Consider the following 22,928-nt stretch of genomic DNA (forward strand, 5'->3'; position numbering starts at 1 on the left):
ATGAGATGTTTCCATGCTACATAATCATCATTCAAAATATTGAGGGAGAGAAAGAGGAACAGAGAATTTTCAGTGACTGATTTCAGGTTTCAGTTTCAGGGATGAGGTCAATATACTGCATCCCCTTTCTTCCATCTACTAGGACACTCTTGAAAACTAAAAATCTCTTTTCCTTAAAACTTTCTATGCAGCGCTCATATTTTTCTATTCCTGAGGATTATCTAAGGATTTCTACAGATCTTGTCTTCCTTATTATGAAGGAGATTATTTTTGGCATGCTTATTACAAAAATAAAATTTACATTTATTTGAAAGCATTGCATAATCTTCAAAAGTATGGACTTTATAATTTCTCAAAGGTATAATGAAAGATTTTCTCTCTAAATCTGTAGAGCACATTAAGCCTGGAACCCAAGCATACTTTCCTAGGCACCAGAACTACTTTTTCTTTTGTAAATAGCTTCTCTTTTGACAAAGTGAAATGGACAAGAGGTAGCAAAATTGCTCTGTAGAAAAATTACATCAATTTGGCTAAGAGGAAAAAGAAACAGTAAATGATATCAAGACATTTACAAATGCTTTAATTGTGGTCTAAGAATTACATCCTCAGACTAATCTTAGATTGATATCTCAAAATAAAGTATCCTTTTTAAAAATTATTGTATAAAGACAATAAGAAAATGAGTGCAAGTATATTTCAGGTTTGCTTCTTTTTTTATTTGAAAATGCTAAAAAAAACATTAAGGTTACAGTTACGTAAGTCAGGCAAAGAGTACTTTGCCTTTTGGAGGATGTCACCCCATCCTTCTCTCTGTCTCTTAGTGTTTCCCTCCAGTCCCCACTTACAGACTGTATAGTTCATTTTCAACATAGGGTCCAGCAAGTACTGTTGCTGCATTTGTTGTTTGGACATTCTCCATTTCTGTGCCTCCCCTTATACTACCAAAGACATCTAGACAAACAAGACAAAAAGAAAGGAAAGAAAAAAAGAAAAAAAACTTTTGTTTCCATTTCCTGGACTTCATTTTGATAAATATTACTTTGTATAATCAGATGTACATAGGCATGTACCTTTCTGTTCCTCTCCTAAGAATCTCTTCCTTTGGTCTCACTGTGTGTGAATACCTACAGACATGTATAATTTATTATGTCCCAGTGTATTTTATATCTATCTTCTACATATGAGAGAAAACATGTGCCTTTTTTCTCTTTGTGCTTGGCTTACCTCACTTAACATGATTTGTTCTAGGTCCATACATTTTCCTGCAAATGACACAATATTATTCTTTCCAATGGCTGTGTAAAATTCCATTGTGTATAAGTACCACACCTTTTATAGAACATCTGGGCTGTTTCCACAACTTGGCTATTGTGAATAGTGCAGCAATGAATATGGATGTGCAAGTATCTTTATGGTATCCTAGCTTGCGATGTTCTGGGCAGATGCCCTGGCTCATACGGAAGATCTATGTTTAGTTTTTTTTTTTTTTTTTTGAGGAACCTCCAGACTGCTATCCAGAGTGGTTCACTTTTACCCCCAACATCCCTGCCAACATTTATTGTTGTTGGAATTCACGATGTCAGCCAGTCTAATGGGATGGAATGTCAGAGTTGTTTTGATTTACATTTCCATTATGGCCAGGGACGGTGAGCATTTCCTCATGTATTTCTTTGCCATTCTTACCTCTTCTTCTGAGCAGTCTCTCCTTAGCTCCTTTGCCCATTTAGTGATTGGTTTATTTGCTTTGGGAGGAGCTAGTTTCTTGAGTGACTTGTATACTTTGAATATTAGGCCTTTATCTGGTGTATTGCTGGTAAAGATCTCCCAGTCTCTGTATGGTATTTTCACAATATAAAAAAAAAAAAATCTCCCAGTCTGTTGGTTGTCCTTCTGGTTTAGTAACTAAGTTCTTTGCTGTGCTGTAACTTTTTACTTTGATGTAATCTCATTTGTCCAGTCTCTCTCCTATTTGCTGTGATCCTGGGACTCTTCAAAAAGTTTATGCCTATGCCTATCAGTTCTAGTGTTTCTCCTATTCCCTCTTGTTGTAGGTTCAAAGTTTCAGGTTTGATGAGATCTTTGATCCACTTTGAGTTGATATTTGTCTACAGTGACAAACAGGGCTAATTTTTAGTTTTCTGCATATGGATACCCAGTTTTCTGAATAGAATAGTGAAGAACAGGCTTTTTTCCACTAGATATCCTTGGCACCTTTATCAATATCAGATAACTGTAAGTATATGGGTTATTTCCAGGTCTTCTAGTCTGTTCCATTGATCTTTGGATTTATTTTATGCCAAGTTGTTTTTGTTATTATAGCTATGTGGTAGAGCTTCAGGTCTGTGATTGTAATAGTACCAACATTACTATCTTGCCTAGAATTGTTTTGGCTATTCAAAGTCTTTTGTTGTTCCCTATGAATTTTTGGATTATTTTCTCTATGTTTGTAAAGAACTTCATTGGGATTGGATGCAAATTGCATTATATCTGTATACCATTTTTGTCAGTATAACCATTTTTGCAATATTAATTCTACCCATCCATGAACATGGAATTTCCTGGTGTCTTCTTTGATTTCTTTCTTCAAATTTTTATAGCTTTCACTATAAAGATCTTTTGCTTCTTTGGTTAGGCTTATTCCTAGAATTTTTTTGAGGCTACTGTGAATGGAGTTGTTTTCCTAATTTCTCTTTTTGTGCATTGTTGGTATATGGTTGATATATGGAAAGGCTACTGATTTTTATAGGTTAATTTTGTGTCCTGCCACATTGCCAAAGTTATTGCTAAGCTTCATTGTTTATTGGCACTTTCCTTATGTGGTAGAATATGTTTTGACATTTTTTCATGTCTCCTTGGCTTTTATGCATATGTACAGTTCTGTATACTTGGCCATTAAGCACCCAGGATGCTTCCAAGGTCACTCAGAGAATTAAAACAATATCAGATGTTTTTGTTAATTTATTGGTTTGTTTTTTGTGCCAGACCCAGGGCTTGAACTCAGGGCCTATGCTCTATCCCTGAGCTCTTGGTTAAGGCTGGTGTCCTAACACTTGAGCCACAGCTTCACTTCTAGCTTTTTGGATAGTTAATTGGAACTAAAATCCTCACAGACTTTCTTGCTAGGCTAGCATCAAGCTGTGATTCTCAGATCTCAAGCTCCTGAGTAGCTAGGATTACAGGCATGAACCACCAGCACCCAGCTCCAGAATTTTGGTTTTAATGGCAAACTTTGATTCCTCAGAATGTTTTACTATAGTCATGTGAATATTCAACTCTGCTGGAACAGGACTATCCAGTCTACAAATGATTTTTCTCTTGTTCTTCTGAGAATCATGTCTGTGACTTTTTAAAGTTGCTGCAACAATTATAATCCAAATATGAAAATGTCAAATTTATTAGCAATATAAATTGACTCAAACAAAAATAATTTCATTTCAAATTATTAATCCCATTACTTAGAATAACCAAGTTGTAATCACTTTAATTTTGAGACAGTAAAAACAAGTGAGGGAAGCTGTAACTAAAGAAACCCCAAGAGTATCTTTTGTGTTTGCTACTGTCTAAAGAAAATCAATATGACATTAAGTGGTGCTAAATCTTTCATGCTTCAGAAAAGCACTTTACTTGTCCAATTAATTAGTAGCAAATTCAATAAAACAGCTGATCTCTGTAGAGTTGGTGACCACAAAAAAAAATCCATACAACTCGAACATTCTTATTCAGCATTTTTAGTTTCCCACTTGCCTTTACGATGTAAGGAATATTTTATTATCAATTTTAACATTCTAATACTATTCACATTTTTATTCATATTAAATAACTCTAAGGCTAGGCCTTGTGGTTCATACCTATAATCTCAGCTACTCAAAGAGGTAGAAGTAACTTTACTAAGGCAAAGTTAATGATACTTTATCTCTAAAACAAAAAGCAAATTGACTGGGGGCATGACTCAAGTGGTAGAGTATATAGGCCCTGAGTTCAGTCCTCAGTTCAATCATTAAAGCAAATGGTTCAAACCACTCTATGGTGTAGTACCTGCATCTTTAATGATCCAGCATATACAAGTTGGAGTGATCAGTTGCAGAATCTGACCTCCATTAGGTCCAAGGTAACCACAAATGATGCCATTTAGCATTGCTGCATGTCATTGTCTTGACTTCATGGGAAACTGGCTGATAATACCAAGGATAGAAAATGGAAACAACTACAAGTGTTTATGGACATATGACATCTTTAAATATTTAAGCTTTTTTTTAAAGAAATACTGAAAAAATTACCTATTTGAGACCATTTTCTTTCTTTTTAATGAGCTACATACAATCCAGGAATCAGACTGGACTATAATAGAAAAATGTCTTTAATGTAGCTAAAGTTCAATTTTGACTTTATGGAAAATGGAGAAAAAAATACAACTTTGTTGACAATTACATTTTTTCAGGAAATTTTCTCTCACAAGATTTTTCACAATTCAGTAGAATGACAAGTAATCTAGGGGTTTGTGGACAGCAGCCCTCAGTTTTTTTCTTCTCAGTGAAGAACTTGTCATAGGAATAGACCCTCATACGATCAACCAAGTAAAAAGAAATATAATATCTGTGGTTCATATAAACTCTCCAATGCTTGGTGTCATCATCTTGGATTACATCTACATGTCATAGAAGCTGCTAGAGGCAATCAGGATAAGTTGATGGTTTGGTTAGGGACTAACCTGACTAGATTTTAAGAGATAGAATTTGAAAAAAAAAAGAAAACAAAAAGCAGTGTGATAGAGGCAATATAAAAGAAATCAGATTTATCCAATTGAGAAGGTCATTGAAACTTGTTTTTGAATCAAAGTATCAGCCTTCATGACCACACTGATACACTGACAAACTGCAAACTAAGTGCTACTTACAGCATCATATTGAACCAAATTAAATATGTAGTTTAGATCCTTATTGTGGCCTCTTTATACAAACGAGTTTTACATTTTATTATATAGTACAAGATGTTAAGAAATTTGCATGTTCTAAGTGAGTGGTATACTTCTCTAACACTTCGATTAAAGTTATTTCCTGAGTTTCCATAACTCTTTACCTTGATGAATAGGAAGATATTATACTACTTTAATTTGTAAAATGTATTTTTTAATTTATCCACAAATAATACTTTTTTTTACTTCAATGTAGTTAAACATAAATTGATAGTAGTAGATAAAAAAGAAGGAGGTTACTTAGAGGAGGTCACTTGGGGCATTCTTTACTTAACACAACCTATACATACTCCTGTCCTAAACCTCTGTATGTACACTTGCTTTTGCTTTCACACATAACTATCTTCTTTGTTCTGTGGAAAGCATTTCTTTTTATGTGCCACTTGTTTGTTGTTTGTCTTTTCTTCAAATGCTCTGTCTTAATTATGTTAGTTTCCCTTCAACTTCTCTACAGTACTTGCCTAACAGATCCCAGTAAATGCTATGTTATGTATGTGTTTACTCTGCTGACCCACCCAGTAAATTCAGATTAAAGACTGTTTCCATCTCTTGCATTGCAGAACTGTGCTGTTATTATGGAAGTATCATTTATTCGTCATTCTCTCCTTTTTACTGCAGAACCTTGATGCTCTGCACGATCACCTTGCTACCATCTACCCAGGCATGCGTGCACCTTCCTTCAGGTGTACTGATGCGGAGAAGGGCAAAGGACTTATTCTGCACTACTACTCAGAGAGAGAAGGACTGCAGGATATTGTCATTGGGATCATCAAAACTGTTGCTCAACAAATACATGGCACTGAAATAGACATGAAGGTAAGGATCAAGGATAGAAGCTGTCTTGAACACTGATGACATTTTTGATATTGCAAATGCTACTGTCTGAATTTTTCTGGAGTTATAGCTGGTAATGGCATTCATAAGAAGCATGTATAAGCCAGACTGGTAAAATCCCAAGCAATATTTTATATTTGGTGTTGGAATGTACTATGTAGGGTGTTTTTTTTTACAAGGAGGGCAGAAGACTTTTAATTATACATTGCTTGAGGCAAGGGGAGATTTATTTTGCTTTCCATGTGAGAGCTCGCCAGCTGGGAAGCAAAAGAACATATGATTGGTTGAGGTGTTGGTTGAGGCATGCAAGAGAACCATCCAGTGTATAGCCAAACAGAAAATTCATGTCAAGTTAGAAAAGATTTTTCAGATTTCTTTTTTCTTTCATTGTGCATATTTTTGTCTGCACTGAAATATAGTTAGATTGTTTGATCAGTGGAAAAAGTGGCTTAAAAAATCAAGGTAGTTGGGGCTGGGAAGGTGGCTGAGTGGTAGAGTGCCTTGCATGCATGAGGCCCTGGGTTCGATTCCTCAGCACCACATAAGCAAAAAGAAAAAAAGCCAGAAGTGGGGCTGTGACTCAAGTGGTAGAGCTCTAGCCTTGAGCTGAAGAGCTGAGGGACAGCGCCTAGGCCCAGAGTTCAGGCCCCACAACCGGACGCCCCCCCCCAAAAAAAGAAAAAAATCAAGGTAGTTTCGCAAAAGTAGCTTAGTTTAGCATCTTAACAAATGTCGTTAGTTTTGAGTGGTAATTTCAATGTACTTCATATATTACAATTGTCTAACAAGAAGTATCACAATGTTTTCCTATCGTTGATCATATGGTCTCCCAGTAAGCTGCTTTATGTGTTTAGTTCAGTCCACAGTACCATTTTGCAGTGTCCCTAAGCTTGAGACACAGTGAATACAAAGAACCTCTATTTTGGCTACCTAGGAGGCAGTACTTTCTTCTTCTTCTTCTTCTTTTTTTTGTGATTGATAGTACTAAGGGTTTTGGAGGACCTTGTGCTTGCTAAGCAGGAGCTCTACCACACGAGCTATGATGCTAGTCCTCTCTGTGTTGCATATTGTTGATATAGGGTCTTGATACAAACCCCTGCTAGGCTGGACCATGATCCTCCTATTTATACTTTCCTTTTTCACTGGGATCACAGCACCTCTGCACTCACCCACTGGGCTTCCTCTGTAGCTGGAATGACAGGTGTATACCATTACAACCAGTCATTTAGGGAGACAGAGTCTCGCAAACTCTTTTTTTCCTCACTTACCCTCATCTCTGCATTCCAAGTAGCTGGAATTATAGGCTTGAGACACTACTTGGCTTGATTTTTTAAATTCTTGACAAGTGATGTATTAAAAATGACATCACAGAAGTTTTAATGTATTCATCTCTATATTTTAATTTCTATTGTCTTAATAGCTCTTATTTGCACACTAGGAAGTGATACTTGTGCTTTATATATTACTCATTGAATAAGTGTGCCTCATGCTGAGGGAGTGCTTTTCCACTGTTTCTAACCAAAAGGCCAGGTTGGCAATTTATAAAAATTTCCATCTTTTCATTTCATAGGTCAATGGATACAAATACTTTTCTATTTGGGGCATGTATAGTGATTTATACAGATTCTAATTGTAATTTTAGCTTTCGAATGTAATTCTCATAACAAATTCTTTTTAAAAATTTATTTACTGTTATTGTAATGATGATGTAAGTGGGCTTACAGTTTCATAAGTCAGATTAATTTCATTTCTTTCTGGAAACTGCCACCTCTTCCCTTGTTATCTCCCAGTTATATATAGGTGTGTGTGTGTGTGTGTGTGTGTGTGTGTGTGTGTGTGTGTGTGTGCGTGGGTGTTGGTCTTGGGACTTGAATACAGAGCCTGGGTGCTGTCTCTGGGACTTTTTGTTCAAGCTAGTACTCTGCCACTAGAGCCACAGCTCAACTTCTGGTTTTCTGGTTCTTAATTGGAAATAAGAGTCTCATGGACTTTCCTGCTTGGGCTGGCCTTGAATGGCGAACCCAAGATCTCTGCCTTGTGAGTTTACAAGTGTGAACTACCAGTGCCCAGCTTATTTAGGTATTTTAAGTAAACTGAAATACAACAGTTAACATAGCTTCCTCCCTTTGACATTCAGGTTATTCAGCAAAGAAATGAAGAATGTGATCATACTCAATTTTTAATTGAAGAAAAGGAGTCAAAAGAAGAGGATTTTTATGAGGACCTTGACAGATTTGAAGAAAATGGCACCCAGGAGTCACGTATCAGCCCATATACCTTCTGCAAAGCTTTTCCGTTTCACATCATCTTTGACCGGGACCTAGTAGTCACTCAGTGTGGCAATGCCATATACCGAGTGCTCCCCCAGGTAAAACACTACACATACCCACAGAATCTAACACTTGTCACACCCGACCTTTCATGGACTCCACCCTCTGAGTGTGTACCAGGTGACATCACACATCACATTGCCAGGATTTTAACCTCACTGTGCTTAGACTTTCCATACCTTACCCAGGACACTTTTTGTCTATTTCCACTTTAATCATTACAGAGAAAAGAGATTTATGAGAATGACAGACTTCTTTTCATGAGCAAAGGAAAACTTTTGTAATAGCAACCAGCTCTAACTTCTGAATTCATGTAGAGAGTAAATCTCTACCACACTACCTTCTGAAAACTGCTTAGATAATCAGAAATGGACATTTTCAGGGAGAAGAAAGGCACTAAAGAGTGAAAAGCGATAGAGATAATTGGTAGAAAAAGCAACAAAGGACCAAATATGGTTACAGCAGACATTAGATTTTTATTCCTAAAACCATACTTTTCTTTTCATCCACTAAATGCTTTAGGAGGCATGTCGATAGAGGCACTTTTTACTTGGAATTCGGGATTCTTCCAAATTGGAAATCCGTAAATCTGTCAGCAGAAGAGTGGTGCTATACTGTCACTGCTCCCAAGTATTTGAATCACTCTGCCTCTGCCCTTCTTCCCTCTGATCTGACCCAAGCAGAGAACACACGAAGAACCCCTAGTCCAGTGCCTGGCCCACCATCATAAGCAACCAATTAATGTCACTCATGGCTGTTATTACCAACCTTCTTTTGATGAAGGAAGTGTCTGCAGTTGTTTTTATATTTAAATTAAATTTAAGGCATAGGCATTTAACATATATTTTCATATTTTATTCTTTCTTCTTTTGAAAAATGTTTATTTTCTTTGTATTAGTTTACCTTTGAATTTCAGGTAACTGTAGATGTATAAAGTTTCTTGCCTATATAACTGTTTTGTGTATGTATGTGTTTGAGTTTGTGTTTGTGTATGTTTTTGTGTGTGATTGTGTGTGTGTGTGTGTGTGTGTGTGTATGCATGTGTCGATATCAGGGTTTGAATTAATTTCCACTTCTGAATTTTTGCTGGTTAATTGGAAGGAAGAGTCTCTCTGACTTTCCTGCCTGGAATGGCTTTGAACTGGGGTCTCCAGCTATCAGCCTAACACGTATGTAGGATTACAAGTGTGAGTCACTGGCACCTGGCCTTTTGCAGTAATTTGATGTCCAAGTAATCACTGTATGGCATAAAGAAAATCTAAGTTCATGGAGTACCTTTTCTATTTTTAATATAGATTTGCTTAACCTACTTGTGAACCTCAAATTATAACAGTCACTTTAATTAATGAAGTGCCCGTTATTCTTTACCTCCACTTTAGCTCCAGCCTGGGAACTGCAGTCTTCTCTCTGTCTTCTCTCTGGTTCGTCCTCATATTGACATTAGTTTCCATGGGATCCTTTCACACATCAATACAGTGTTTGTGTTGAGAAGCAAGGTAATCAAGGCCTTTTTTTAAAAGTTAAATATGAATAAGTAAGGTGTGTTAGAAATTAGAAAAGGAGAGGAAGAAAAAGTATCAACTGTCATGTTCAACGAGACGGAAAGGTTATAGGGTGATAAAAACAATTCTCAAAAATGATGGCTTTTAAAAGGCAATGCTCTGGCTCTGTAGCTTGGCTGAGGAGCTTGGACTTCAGTCAAGTTGAGTCTGAATGACCTAAAGTAAGTTTTAGAGTGTCTTGCTGGTACATCTGAGATTCACATAGTAAAACCAACACCTTCTGCTCCCCACTCAGCCTCAATGCTTATTTTAGAACTCAAAGCACTAACAAAGACTTTAACTTTACCCTATGCTGCTGATTTAGTCTTCCTTAAGTTGTTTATTATTCTTGGTGCCATTTTTTGTGGGAATAGAAGAATGATAAAATAATCTTGTTGGTAATTTGGATGGCTTCCTCATCTCATAGTTTGTGTTCCTAGGATAATTTTAGCAAAATCAATCTTCTAAGTGTACAACTTCCTGATTCTGACTACTGTCAGCTGCTCTGTGAAGGTTAGCCTGTTTATTTTTGTTGGAACCCAGTAATATATGTTGCAGTCCTTTTGGAAAGTCAAGGGGGACAGAAACTTAAATACATGACCAGAAGCATGCCCTTCTGAATGAAAGGAGAAGTTCCTGGCATATTTGTTTCTCCCTGATGTTGAAAGGGAGAAACTGTTAATTGCCTGGAGAAACTCCCCCTCCTGGTCTAATTGGTACCCTGACTTCTCTGGAGATTGGTGAGCAGTCTGCTGTTTCCTTGCTGCTCAATGGTCGGGTAGAAGAAAGCACTAATCAACACTGTCTTACCTTTTCAAGGAAGGACTGCTGGATGTAGAGAAACTAGAATGTGAAGGTGAACTGACTGGGACAGAGATCAGCTGCTTACGCCTCAAAGGTCAAATGATCTACTTACCTGAAGCAGATAGCATACTTTTCCTTTGTTCACCAAGGTAATAATTTTGGAATTCATTTTAATTAATGTCTACATCTTAATTTAAATAAATTCAGCAACATGTAATTTTTTATATTTTTATTCACATATCTTAATTGTGTATATTAATGGGATTTAGCATAAGATTTACCATATGTATACAGAATGCATTGATAATAAAATTTTATTCCCTATGCTTGCATATGCTGATGTAAAATTAGGTTTTCCAACCCTTGCTTTATAATGCTCCATGACAGCAATGAGCTCAACAAACATATGTTAATAAACTCGAGAAATCATGCATATGTATGTCACCTCATAATCTATTTTTGAAGAACTTATGAGGGTTGACTAATGTACTATTAACCAAGTTGGTATTTTTATATCTTTAAAAGAAGCATTGTCTGGAAAAACAATTTTGAAAACACCTGGACTGATAGCATAAATACACAGGTACAGTTAGTACCTGAAATGAACTTTACTATAGGATGTCAGAAAAAGTTACAGACAACTCTAATCATTTTTGGATTTGGGCCACTTAGTATTAAAAATATTTATTTTCATTAGGATATGGTATATATTATAAAATTGCCTTTTATAAGAACCACAGTGACACATTTCCTGATAAAAATGTATTATAAAATTAATAGAAACAAAATTATGAATTGTACAAATTTTAAAACATTAGTACTCTGTGAAATTTAGAAATACCTCTGCTATCAGATATTTTCTTCCCCTTTTCAGGTTGAGATTTTGTAGACTGAAAACTTTCCATTAGACACAGGCTTTTTTGGAGAGAGACTCAGACAGTTTCAAGTGTATTATTGATTGCTGCATGCAGACAGGATCCAATAGATTGTCATAGTGTCTGATTATGGTTGTAGAAAGAATTGAACTCATGTTAAATAATGCAAAAGTGCAAATAAAAGAAGTTTTACTTGCAAAATAAATAATTCCAAGATAATTAGTTGAAATCAAGGACTCATAGCTGGATACCAGTGATTCATGCTACTCAGGAGGCTGAGACATGAAAGAAGACCCTGGTTTAAAACTGAGGCAGAAAAGTTCATGAAACTTCATCTCCAATCAACTAGGAAAAAGCAGTACTGGAGGCCTGGATCATGTGGTAGAGCACTAGTCAAATAGGCAAGCAAGTATTAGGTCCTGAGTTCAAATCCCACCTACTACCAGCAAAAAATACTTGCATTCATACTTTATTAAAACAATAAGAAATTTTTAGAGCAATGAAATGTTTATAATTCAATTAAGTATCATACATTTTATGAAAATTTTCACTACTTATTTCCATTTTAGGCTTTTAATTTCTTTTTGTTTTTCTCCTTATGTGAACTTACCTTGCCTATAATTTAGCAAATAAACTAGTTTCTGTCCAGATCGATTTATTCCTACAAGAGGGCTTTAGGTTTCATGTTTGTTTTAACAAAATCTAAAAATATAGTGTGTTTTGTCAATAAAATTTTCAATTATTTTATTTTTATATTTTGGCATACTAAATTTTCCTTTGAGTTATGAACATTTCTGAGAATATCTTGAATAGAAATCTTTTGTTAATACAAAATTTTTAGTAAAATCATAACCAAATTTTACCCTTCTAGAACAAGTATTAATTCTTAACAGAAATTATTAGTTTTCATTTAAAGAATTAAAGAGCAATAATAAAACCTTAAGAAATTTTAACTAGTGACATATATTTAACAATCAACTTTATACTTATCAGAACTTTCACAGAGCCAATGGACATTATAATTTTGGTTCCAAAATGACTTAAGTTACAAAGATAAATAGAACTCAGTGGGTCAAATAATGTGTCAAACCAACAAGAAAAGTTAGTGAGAGAAAACAAGAATAGACAGGCGAGAGCCAGAATTAAGAATAGCATGCGTACATGCAAGCACACACACACACTCATACACACAAAACCCACATATATCAGAAATACTTAAGTATACAAAATACTGTTGAAATCAAAGATGATTAATAACAACACCCTCATATTTTTTCTTGGTACTGGGATTGACTCATGTTAGCTAGACAGGCTCTTTACCACTCGGAGCTCACTATTGCTCAGTTGGTACTCTACAATCTTAGTTGTCTCCAGCCTGGTTTTGCTGGTTATTTTGGAGGTGGAATCTTAGAGAGTTTTCTGTCAGGACTAGTTTTGAACAGTTCCCAGGATCACAGTAATGAGCCACTAACACCAGTGACTAAATATACTTGCCTTCCTTCCTTCCTTCCTTCCTTCCTTCCTTCCTTCCTTCCTTCCTTCCTTCCTTCCTTCCTTCCTTCCTTCCTTCCTTCCTTTCTTCCTTCCTTCCTTCTTTCCTTCTTCCTTCCCTCCCTTCCTTCCTTCCTTCCTTCCTTCCTTCCTTCCTTCCTTCCTTCCTTCCTTCCTTCCTTTCTTCCTTCTTTCTTTCCTTCCTTCCTCCTTCCTTCCTTCCTCCTTCTTTCCTTCCTTCCTTTCTTCCTTCCTTCCTTCTTTCCTTCTTCCTTCCCTCCCTTCTTTCCTTCCTTCCTCCTTCCCTCCCTTCCTTCTTTCCTTCCCTCCTACTCTCTCCCCCCATCTCTGTTTCTGGTGTGGTATGAACTCAGGGCTTTGTGCATGCTAGACAAGCACTCTACCACTTGAGCTACAATTCAGCCCCTTTGTACACTTTTTTTATTGTGAAAATACTGTACAGAGGGGTTACAGTTACATGAACAAGGTAATGAGTACATTTCTTATAATTAATGAGTACATTTCTTGTTGCCTCCTCCTTTGTTTTTCCCCTACCTTCCCTGCCCTCCCATCTCCATGACCACACTTTCCCCCACCCCCAACAAAGTTGTAAAGTTTGTTTCTCGACATAGAATCTTGTACTTCTCATTGTTGTAATGGGTCTACCTGTATCCCTATTTAAACAATTTGTTTTTTCCCTTCCCTTCCACAAATTATACCGACATCAAATACAGTGAAAAGATGGGTTATACTTTAGGGGAGGGACATACGAAGCAACAAAAAAATCACCTTAGAAACAATAGCAAGAACAAAGAAAACACTTGTGTCCTTATCTTGGGGTTCATTTCACTTAAGATCATCTTATCTGACCTTTTCTGCTTGTCTCAGACATATACTAGTTATTGCAAATAAGGGAAACCATGGTACCTATGTTTCTTTGGGCCTGGCTTACCTCACTTAATATAATTTTTTTCAAGTCTTTCCATTTCCTAACAAATGGGGCAATGTCATTCTTTCTGATGGAGGCATAGAATTCCATTGTGTATATATATATATATATATATACATTTTCTTGATCCATTCATTTACTGAGGGGCATCTGGGTTGGTTCCATATCTTAGCTATGGTGAATAATGCTGTAATAAACATAGTTGTGCTGGTAGCTTAAGTATGGTCTTGTTAGGATCATTCGGGTAAATGCCCGAAGTGGAATTGCTGGGTTATAATGGAGCACTATGTGGAGTCTTTTAAGGAACCTCTATGCTACTTGTACACTTTTAATTATTGTTTCTAAATGGGAAAAACAACCATCATAAAAATCATATGGACCAAAAAAAATCTGTTTTCTCAAGAGAACAATATTCTTCTTAAGACAGTAAAATTAATTTTTCTTTTTGATAAGGAAAATATGAGAAAATGAAAGAAATAACAGCCTCATAATAAGCACCAGAGCTGGTTTCATGGGGTAATTTCTAATTGTATCTTTCAGTTTAAGCAAATGGCTCCTTAAAGTACAACTTAATAAAAACGTATTTCAAGTTTACTGCATTTTGATAGATTGTTGAATGTGTCATAGAACAAAGTAATTGTATTAATTGAATTATTAAGTCTTCAGTGTGACCTTCTATATGGTAGTCTATAGCAGGACTAACTCCTGGCAGTAATTAGGACAGGACTGGTCATGTGGACGAATTGGGCCTGACTTTGACTCATTTCTCTGTGTGGCAGTGTGATGAACCTTGACGACTTGACAAGGAGAGGACTGTACCTGAGTGACATCCCTCTACACGATGCCACGCGTGACCTCGTTCTTTTGGGAGAGCAGTTTAGGGAGGAATACAAACTGACACAGGAACTGGAAATCCTCACGGACAGGCTGCAGCTCACATTAAGAGCTCTAGAAGATGAAAAGAAAAAGACCGACACGTAAGAATGTGATTAAAGATGAGGTCTGGCTTCTATTCCTGGTATATCACAATTCTACTGTAGCCAAGATTGATACTCAGATTAGAAAGGCATCTATGACTTTTTGCATTCTGATAGCAGTTGGCTTGCTTCCAAATATTAACTAAAGGCAGTAAATTCCTGACTTCCTTAAGAGATTTTAACCAGGATCTTGGCTGTTCATTTTTTATTTTAATACCATTTAATTTTAAGGTCAATTTTAACACATGAGTAGATACCTCTGAACAGGTGCTGTGCATTCAACTCATGAATTAACTTTCTAAATAGCATAGTTGAATTAGAGGACACAATAGTACACGACTATCTTTAACTATAATTGTTTAAATCACATACTGGGATTCTTTTCATAATTACGTTGAAAGCAGGTCTATTCCTTCCTTTGAGGTCATTTTACTTCCCCCCATAATTCTAAGCTACAACTAGATTGAACTGTTCACCATGTGCTTGGAAGATTTTGGAAAGAATCGGAGCAGATAATTTGACATCTACCATTTCTTGGAAACAAAACAAAGTGTGTGTTTGTTTCATGAAAAATCAGACTCCATATGGAGCTTGTGGGACTGCATTTAAGAACTTCAATGTCATGTAGGTTTTGTCAGTTTATGTTACTCAAAATCCTGCTCTGGTTGGAGATGGAGAAAACCATGTAGGTTTCCTTTTGCTTTTGCTTTTGTATTGTGGTTCAGTATTGGCTGGTGTCTCTATTTATAGCTGTGTTGGTCATTTTCTATGACTATGATAAGCTGCCAAGATCATCAACTTAAAAGCAGGGAAAGTTTTTTTTAATGTTGTTTTTGGGGCTCATAATCTAAGTCCATAGTCACTTCTTCCAGTTGCTTGCAGAACATAACTGAGTGTGATGGATGAGGCTGCTCACATCATGATGGATGTTAAGTAGTCAGGAAGATATCTATATCCCAACACTCTCTTCAAGGGGACTATCTTCTACCCAATTGCCTAGCTTCCTCCCATTAGGCCATACCTCTTCTAGGCTCTACCACCTCCCAATACCACCATTGGCTAACAAGCAAGCTCCCAACACTGGCCTTTGGAGGACAGTTCTAGTTCACACTATAACAGTAGTTAAAAGATAACTAATACTTTAGAGACTTAGCACTATAAATTGGGTAAATATGCATTTATTTTATATTCCATACAGAAACAACTTTTAACTAACTCACCTCCCCTCTCCCTAAATTTTCTTCTTTTGCTTTTTAACATTTTTCCATTAATTTAGTTTCTTTTTTTAGTAGAACTGGGAGAAGCTGTCAATGTACCATATATTGGTCTCATTAAGATTTTTTTTTCAAATGTAAAATGTCAAATAGAGAATCAAACAACCTTAGAAAAAGGCACCAATACCAATAGATAACAACAAACAACGTAAATATTGAAGCTGTCAGACCATACACTTAAAGTTGAAGCCAATCATGTGCTCAGGGATAATGACTCCAGTTTCAACAGCTCTGGGGACATTGGAAGCTGGTGGGCTCTTGTTATCCTCTGGGTATCAGGCACTGCTTTATCTGTCTTTCTTGGCAGAGGCGTGGCAGTCCATGGTGCCCAGTGGATTAGTACAGGGCTACAGATGTGGCTGGGGACTGTGGGCAGAAAGGGAGAGTGTGGTCTCCTGAAGTTGGGGGGCTGAAGGACCAGGTATTCCAAAGAGCAGGCAGGTGTAACTCCAGGGAGCATGATCTGTAGACCTCCCATATCCAGAGCCTTGGCACCTGTGAGCTCTGTGACCAGCCCTGAGGCTCCTAGTACAAGTGTGAAGGAAGTGCTGCATAGGACCCTTTGTCAGACACAGGCTCCAGCTATCTGGACGGTGGCCTTGGAAAAGGCTGGGCGGAAGCCTCGGCCATCTCTGCTGAAGGCCTTGCAACTCACTATCTCTTCTCACATCGCAGCTGCAGTGGCTGTGGCCAACCACTGGTACATCGGTATTCAGAGGTCTCCATCTACTGCAAGCTGGCAGAGATGGCAGAGGCTCTGTGCCCCCTGGGGCATCTGGTCCTTGATGTGGAAGTTTGGGGCCAGAAGCTCTGTTCTAGGGCCCTGCTTGAACAAGGTGTCCATACCCTGTATTATGCACTTGGGAAGTAGATGTAGCAGAGTATGTTTATCTCTTAATAGACCAGTAGTCCAACCTTGGGAGTTACTAGGACTTTTTTTATCAGGTAGATGAGAAGGGCGTATCATAGGACTTTGGTTTCCTCAAAGTTGATTTGACTTTCTGAGTCTACTTATTCTGTTTATAGATATTGTGCTTTAGGAAATCTTAGATTAATTTTATATTGATAGACTTGAATTGAGGCTTTTTGTTTTTGTTTTTTCTGTTCCTGGGCTTGAACTCAGGGCCCTGGGCACTGTCCTCAAGCTTCTTTTGCTCAAGGCTAGCACTGTACCACTTGAACCACAGCACTACTTCCTGCTTTTTTCTGTATATGTGGTACTGAGGAATCGAACCCAGGGCTCCATGGATGGTAAGCAAGCTCTCTTACCACTCAGCCACCTTCTCAGTCCCGAACTGAATTTTTTGGTTTTGTTTTTTGGTAGATAGTATTTCAAGGTGAAACTATTAGTTTTCTTTAAAGTTGAATAGTTCTATTGTTTACAGTTAATAATCAAGTATAGCTTCAACATTTTACAAACTGTGTTATGCTTAGAATTTAAAAATGAACATTGGAAAAAATTCACTATGGTTTGGAAAAGAGTTTGAGCTTCCATTGCAACTATCTAAAATTTACCTCTAGACTTTAAGAAAGAAACAAACAAGAAAGCTCCATTTCTTCCAGATCCTTCTTGTTGAGCCAAGAGATCTCTGATTCTGTTCTGATTTGGTCTCTATATACAGACTGAACTAGTCTCCTGGCATGACCCTCATGCCATGGTGGTAGTTTTAGTATCATCTATGGACACAAATAAAATATTTTCTCATCTGGACCAATCCCTATCTGTTTTGTTTTGTCTGCCTTTCCCATGGAGTATGAGGTAGGGATGACTGGAAAGCAATTCAACTTCATTTGCTATGACTTGACAAAAATTGCGATAATTTCTTTTGAGTCCTGAGAGGTTTCCAAGATTACACTATATCACACAACATTCCAGGTGCTGATAATGACAATTGTCAAATGGTCACCATCATCATAGCAAGGGCAAACACAGAACTATAAGTACAGACATTATTTTCTGTTGCTAGTCCTTTCTGATTTTTATTTTCTCTTTGTTTGTTTATTTAGCTAATATTTATTTGGTTTGGATTGTCTTTATTTTGGATTGTCTTAAATCTAGGAAGCATATGATCAAAATGAACAAATGGTTTATGTGTTTAATGTCACCTTTCACTCACATAAGAGCTGATATTTGATTATTTTTAGGATGTCACTGATTCTCTATGACAGCAAAAGCATCCAAGGTTTGCCCAACATGTCTTACAGCATCTTTCTCACAATCCCCACAGACTGCTGTATTCTGTCCTTCCTCCATCTGTTGCCAATGAGCTGAGACATAAGCGTCCAGTGCCTGCCAAAAGATATGACAATGTGACCATCCTCTTCAGTGGCATTGTGGGCTTCAATGTGTTCTGCAGCAAGCATGCCTCTGGTGAAGGAGCCATGAAGATTGTCAACCTTCTCAATGATCTCTACACCAGATTTGACACACTGACTGATTCACGGAAAAACCCATTTGTTTATAAGGCAAGTCCTGGAGCACCCAAGGCAATGCTGTTTGGGGTCTGAGATTCTGTTTACTTTCTACAAGTTCTGCTACCATGGTTTTCAGACTATAGCTGCATCTGAGTACAATGAGTCTCCATGAATCATGACTTACTATTTCTTTAAATAATTACCTTCTTCTCCTTGTAACCCAAACAAGCATTTCATGGAGCTGATGCTTCTCTGATTAAAGTGGAATGCTCAGCAGCTTCTTTGCACTTAGGTTACCAAATCTGTGCAGACTGTTTAATCATACTTACTATAAACATGGCATTCATGTGGGTGCCTGCAAAAGACACTTTTACTGAAATCTATAAATGCTTTGCACCATAAAGAAATCATGGAGCGTGAGAAAGGTCCTAGGACTGAAGTGTACTTTGACATAACAACAACTGACAGCTAAACATTTATAAGTATTTTTGCCATTGGTTTCAAGTAGAAACAGATTTAATATTAGCAAATGAAGTCAGTGGAATATTGTTTTATAAGGCCAGAATGTTAACCATCTCCAGGCATGTGATAAAATTTCACAGGATCATTTATTTTGTGGTCATTTTCTGAGGTACAGTGTAGCACTTGCTGAAAATTTCATGAAAATAAATGGTGAGTAACCATGAGAAATCACTGAACTTTGGGCATTGACAGTTTTATATATGAGTGTGTGTGTGCTGGTCTTGGAGCTTGAACTCAGGTCATGGGTGTCCTTCCTAAACCATTGTGCTCAAGGCTACCTCCCTACCCCTTGTAGTATAGCTACATTTTGGGCTTTTTTGCTGTTTACTTGGAGATAAGAGTCTCACAGACTTTCTCATCTGTGCTGGTTCAAACCACAATCCTCACCTCATATCTCAGCCTCCTGAGTAGCTAGGATTACAGATGTGAGCCACTGATACCTGGTTTAGCCAATTAGTTTTGTACCATCACTCTTTTAGTGACAAATGCAGTATTCAATTATTCTGTTAAATTTTCAGGGATCTCAGATGGGAAACTCATTGTGTATTAGAAGAAAATCTATAATTAGACTTGCTCCTGACCATAGATCAGAATGTATAATTTGTAAATAATTTATAAGGGTTTATTTTGTCAGAGTTCAATGCATTTGGATTGGGAGAGATAGTTTTTACTAGTGGAATAATTGAAAAAATCATTTATATGCTAACCATTGAACATGTACATGTGTGTGTTGCATTAGGTGGAGACTGTTGGTGACAAGTACATGACAGTGAGTGGTTTGCCCGAGCCATGCATCCACCACGCACGGTCCATTTGCCACTTGGCCTTAGACATGATGGAAATTGCTGGCCAGGTTCAAGTAGATGGTGAATCTGTTCAGGTTTGTACATAAAAAGGTAGTATAAAGATATCATAATATTAATAGAAATCCTTTGTGGAGAACTGACTCATATCCTTGTCCAGGTAAATCATTAATACAAACAAGGAAGGGTATTTTGAGAGTAAAGACCAAGATATTTTGTTGAGCTCACTATTTCATAGAAATGGGAAATATGTATTTGAAATTAGCCTGTGCCGTGGCCCTAAAGACAAGATCAAACCTCTTTCCCTTTTTGTTTTATTAACCACTTTCCTGCATCTCATACAAGGTGTTCCAATCACATCTTTAATAGTTAACAGTAATAATAATCATCATCATCTTTAAATATTTCTCTTGGGAGACAGAAGTTTGGTAAGGGTATGGAGAGTAGTCAAGAGTAGGTGTGTGGTTTTCATACATAGTTATTCTGTTTTGTATCATATCTACATTATTCTGTAACATAAAGAAAGCAAAATGTCAGATGTAAGTAAGTTGACATTTATTGAAGTCAAGTTCTGGTCTCTGCAGATAACAATAGGGATACACACTGGGGAGGTGGTGACCGGCGTCATAGGACAGAGAATGCCTCGATACTGTCTCTTTGGAAACACTGTCAACCTCACTAGCAGAACAGAAACCACAGGAGAAAAGGGGAAAATTAATGTGTCTGAATACACATACAGGTAAGAGAAACAGTCCTGTATTTACTGAGTTGTGGTGAAAACATGCTTTGATGTGAGTTAACTGGATGTTTTTGGGTTTTTTTAGACTGTTATTGTTTCTGTTTTAAATGATTAGATAAGAAATCCTTACATGGCATGACCATTGTTTCTAAAGCATTAATGCCTTTAAATAAGACTGCAATATGTTTTTAATGTTTCCAGTCTCTATACAACCTTACTCTATTTCTGTCTATATTCCTTCTGTCCTGTCTTTTAGGTGCCTTATGTCTCCAGAAAATTCAGATCCCCAATTTCAGTTGGAGCACAGAGGCCCTGTGTCCATGAAGGGCAAAAAAGAACCAATGCAAGTCTGGTTCTTATCCAGAAAAAGCACAGGGACAGAGGTATGACTAATCTCAGTGTAATTCTCATTTCTAAGAGAATAGAAAATAGGGAGTCCACCATAATCAATGAACACAGACTTCATTTGGAAAGAATTCTTTCAGAAATTAACTCTTCAGTAACTTGGTGGAAATAATTGCAGCTTGAATGATCTAGTTACAATGCATACTTTTAAGGAACATTTTATGGCTGCCAGTCTTGGTAATGAAATTCAAAGCAAAACGGTAGATAGATCATACCTGAGTTTTGCTCTTTCTCTGTAACCCAGCTCAAAAATGACTGAGGTAAGTGGACTGAGAGGAACAAGCTCAGCCCTTTTCTCCGCTACTCCCTCAACTGGTTCTGAGATCCCCAGACCCATCAAGGAAGGGCTGCAGTTAATGGGCATTTTCCTTAGCCATCAAGCCTAAGACATTTCTTAGGGTTGCAGTGTCTCCCCATGGGAACAGATTCAAAGCCAAGTCCCTTGGGGGTTTCTTCTAGTGAGATGAGTGATTTATAATTTGAAAGAATCAAAACAGTTCTTGAAGGAAGTCCCTTAGATTCTTAGAATACTGTGGCTCTAACTCTAGCCAGAACGCTTTGTCCTGAGGACATTCTCCCACTTATACTGGCCTCTTCCCCAAGATCATGGCTGGTTGGATTCTGTTCCCTATGGGGTGTGGGGAGTCATATCAGAAATCAGGGACATTTGTTCTCTTGTTGACCCCCTGGTTCTTCAGAGATGAGACTAGATCATATTTCTTTTTGTATAATCCAGTCTTGAAGGGAATGGAATGCTAGCTTTTTAAATATTTGTCTTCTTTCAGTTGGTTTTACTTTCAGCAGTTTACCCAGGAGCTTGACATGTTTACCAATGAGATGTAAATGTAGACCATCTTAGTTGGGTGGTCCTAAGGATAATTTGACCCATAATTTTAATACATATGAGTTATAGAAGCTGGCTGTGCCTACAGACAGCATTGTGAGGGAAGTCTGTATTTAGGGGACACTGTAAATTTTATGATCATTGCAAATTAAAACCACATTCCTTCCACTCTTTTAAGGAAATAAATCAGGATGATAACTGAACCTCTTCCCTTGGGATGGAGGCCTGCAGATGAAGATTCTGTGATCTCCAGACACCAAGCCAAGGATAAGATTCTGATTTTTTTGACTGTCCTCTTTGATTTTTTTCCCTGTACTCTTAAGTCAATTTCATACTATCCATTGTTCAGTATTCACTTTGCTTTGATTATTTTTAAGATTTTCATATATTATGTAAAGTTTGGCTTTTAATGTGGATGATGTGCATTTCATGTGTCTTAAAATCTACTGCAAGGATAACCTTAACTGTTGATGCCTGCAAGTGGTAGGCATCCAATAAATATTTGTTGAATTTAAATAAAATGGAAGAGTATTTTGCTGTGTGTGTATGTATATAATCATGCTTCACCAAATCTGTTTAATGCTCCATATATATGTATATGTATATTTTAATGACTATAACCTAGAACAAACTTTATATCATATTTGGTGTATATCATTATAGAAATCATTTTGTAATGGAGTGAATCTAAGTTTTAGGAAAAGATGATATTTATTTTCAGACTTCCAAAGTAAGAATTAATACCATGCTAAGGAAAGAGTGACTATTTTAAAGTATGCTAATTTTCTTTTGAAAATATAATACACATTATGATGATTAAATCATTGGATTCAAGTCATGTAGCAATCATAATTTGTTTGAAGTGCTATCATTTATATTGTAATAAAATTTACATTTCACTGGGCACTGGTGACTCATGTTTGTAATCTTAGCTACTCAGAAGGCTGAGATGTGAAGATTGTAGTTGGAAGCTTGTACAGACAGGAAATTCTGTAGGACTCTTATCTCTAGTTAGCCACCAAAAACACCAAAAATGGAGCACTAGACTTGAGCAAAGAAGCTCAGGGAGAGCACCTAGATCCTGAGTTTAAGTCCCATGACTGTAACAACAACAAAATAAAGTAATGACATAAATTTTCTTAGCTACTCACAG

At 37.0% G+C, this 22,928-nt stretch overlaps 1 protein-coding gene across 1 annotated transcript in view; it reads left to right on the plus strand.

Moving 5' to 3' along the window:
- Gucy1b3 (guanylate cyclase 1, soluble, beta 3) overlaps positions 1-22,727 on the plus strand; it is a 51,196-nt gene extending 28,469 nt beyond the window's left edge. The window contains exons 5-14 of the mRNA XM_013029857.1: positions 5,591-5,788; positions 7,944-8,174; positions 9,516-9,632; positions 10,497-10,630; positions 14,576-14,773; positions 18,276-18,513; positions 19,724-19,864; positions 20,372-20,526; positions 20,783-20,909; positions 21,954-22,727. Of these exons, the coding sequence (XP_012885311.1) occupies positions 5,591-5,788; positions 7,944-8,174; positions 9,516-9,632; positions 10,497-10,630; positions 14,576-14,773; positions 18,276-18,513; positions 19,724-19,864; positions 20,372-20,526; positions 20,783-20,909; positions 21,954-21,977 (1,563 nt within the window). The 3' untranslated portion in view covers positions 21,978-22,727. The remainder of the gene's footprint in view (positions 1-5,590; positions 5,789-7,943; positions 8,175-9,515; positions 9,633-10,496; positions 10,631-14,575; positions 14,774-18,275; positions 18,514-19,723; positions 19,865-20,371; positions 20,527-20,782; positions 20,910-21,953) is intronic.
- Positions 22,728-22,928: the final 201 nt, after the last annotated feature.

The sequence above is a fragment of the Dipodomys ordii genome, unplaced genomic scaffold (assembly GCF_000151885.1).
Source record: "Dipodomys ordii isolate 6190 unplaced genomic scaffold, Dord_2.0 Scaffold123, whole genome shotgun sequence".
NCBI classification, from domain to species: domain Eukaryota; kingdom Metazoa; phylum Chordata; class Mammalia; order Rodentia; family Heteromyidae; genus Dipodomys; species Dipodomys ordii.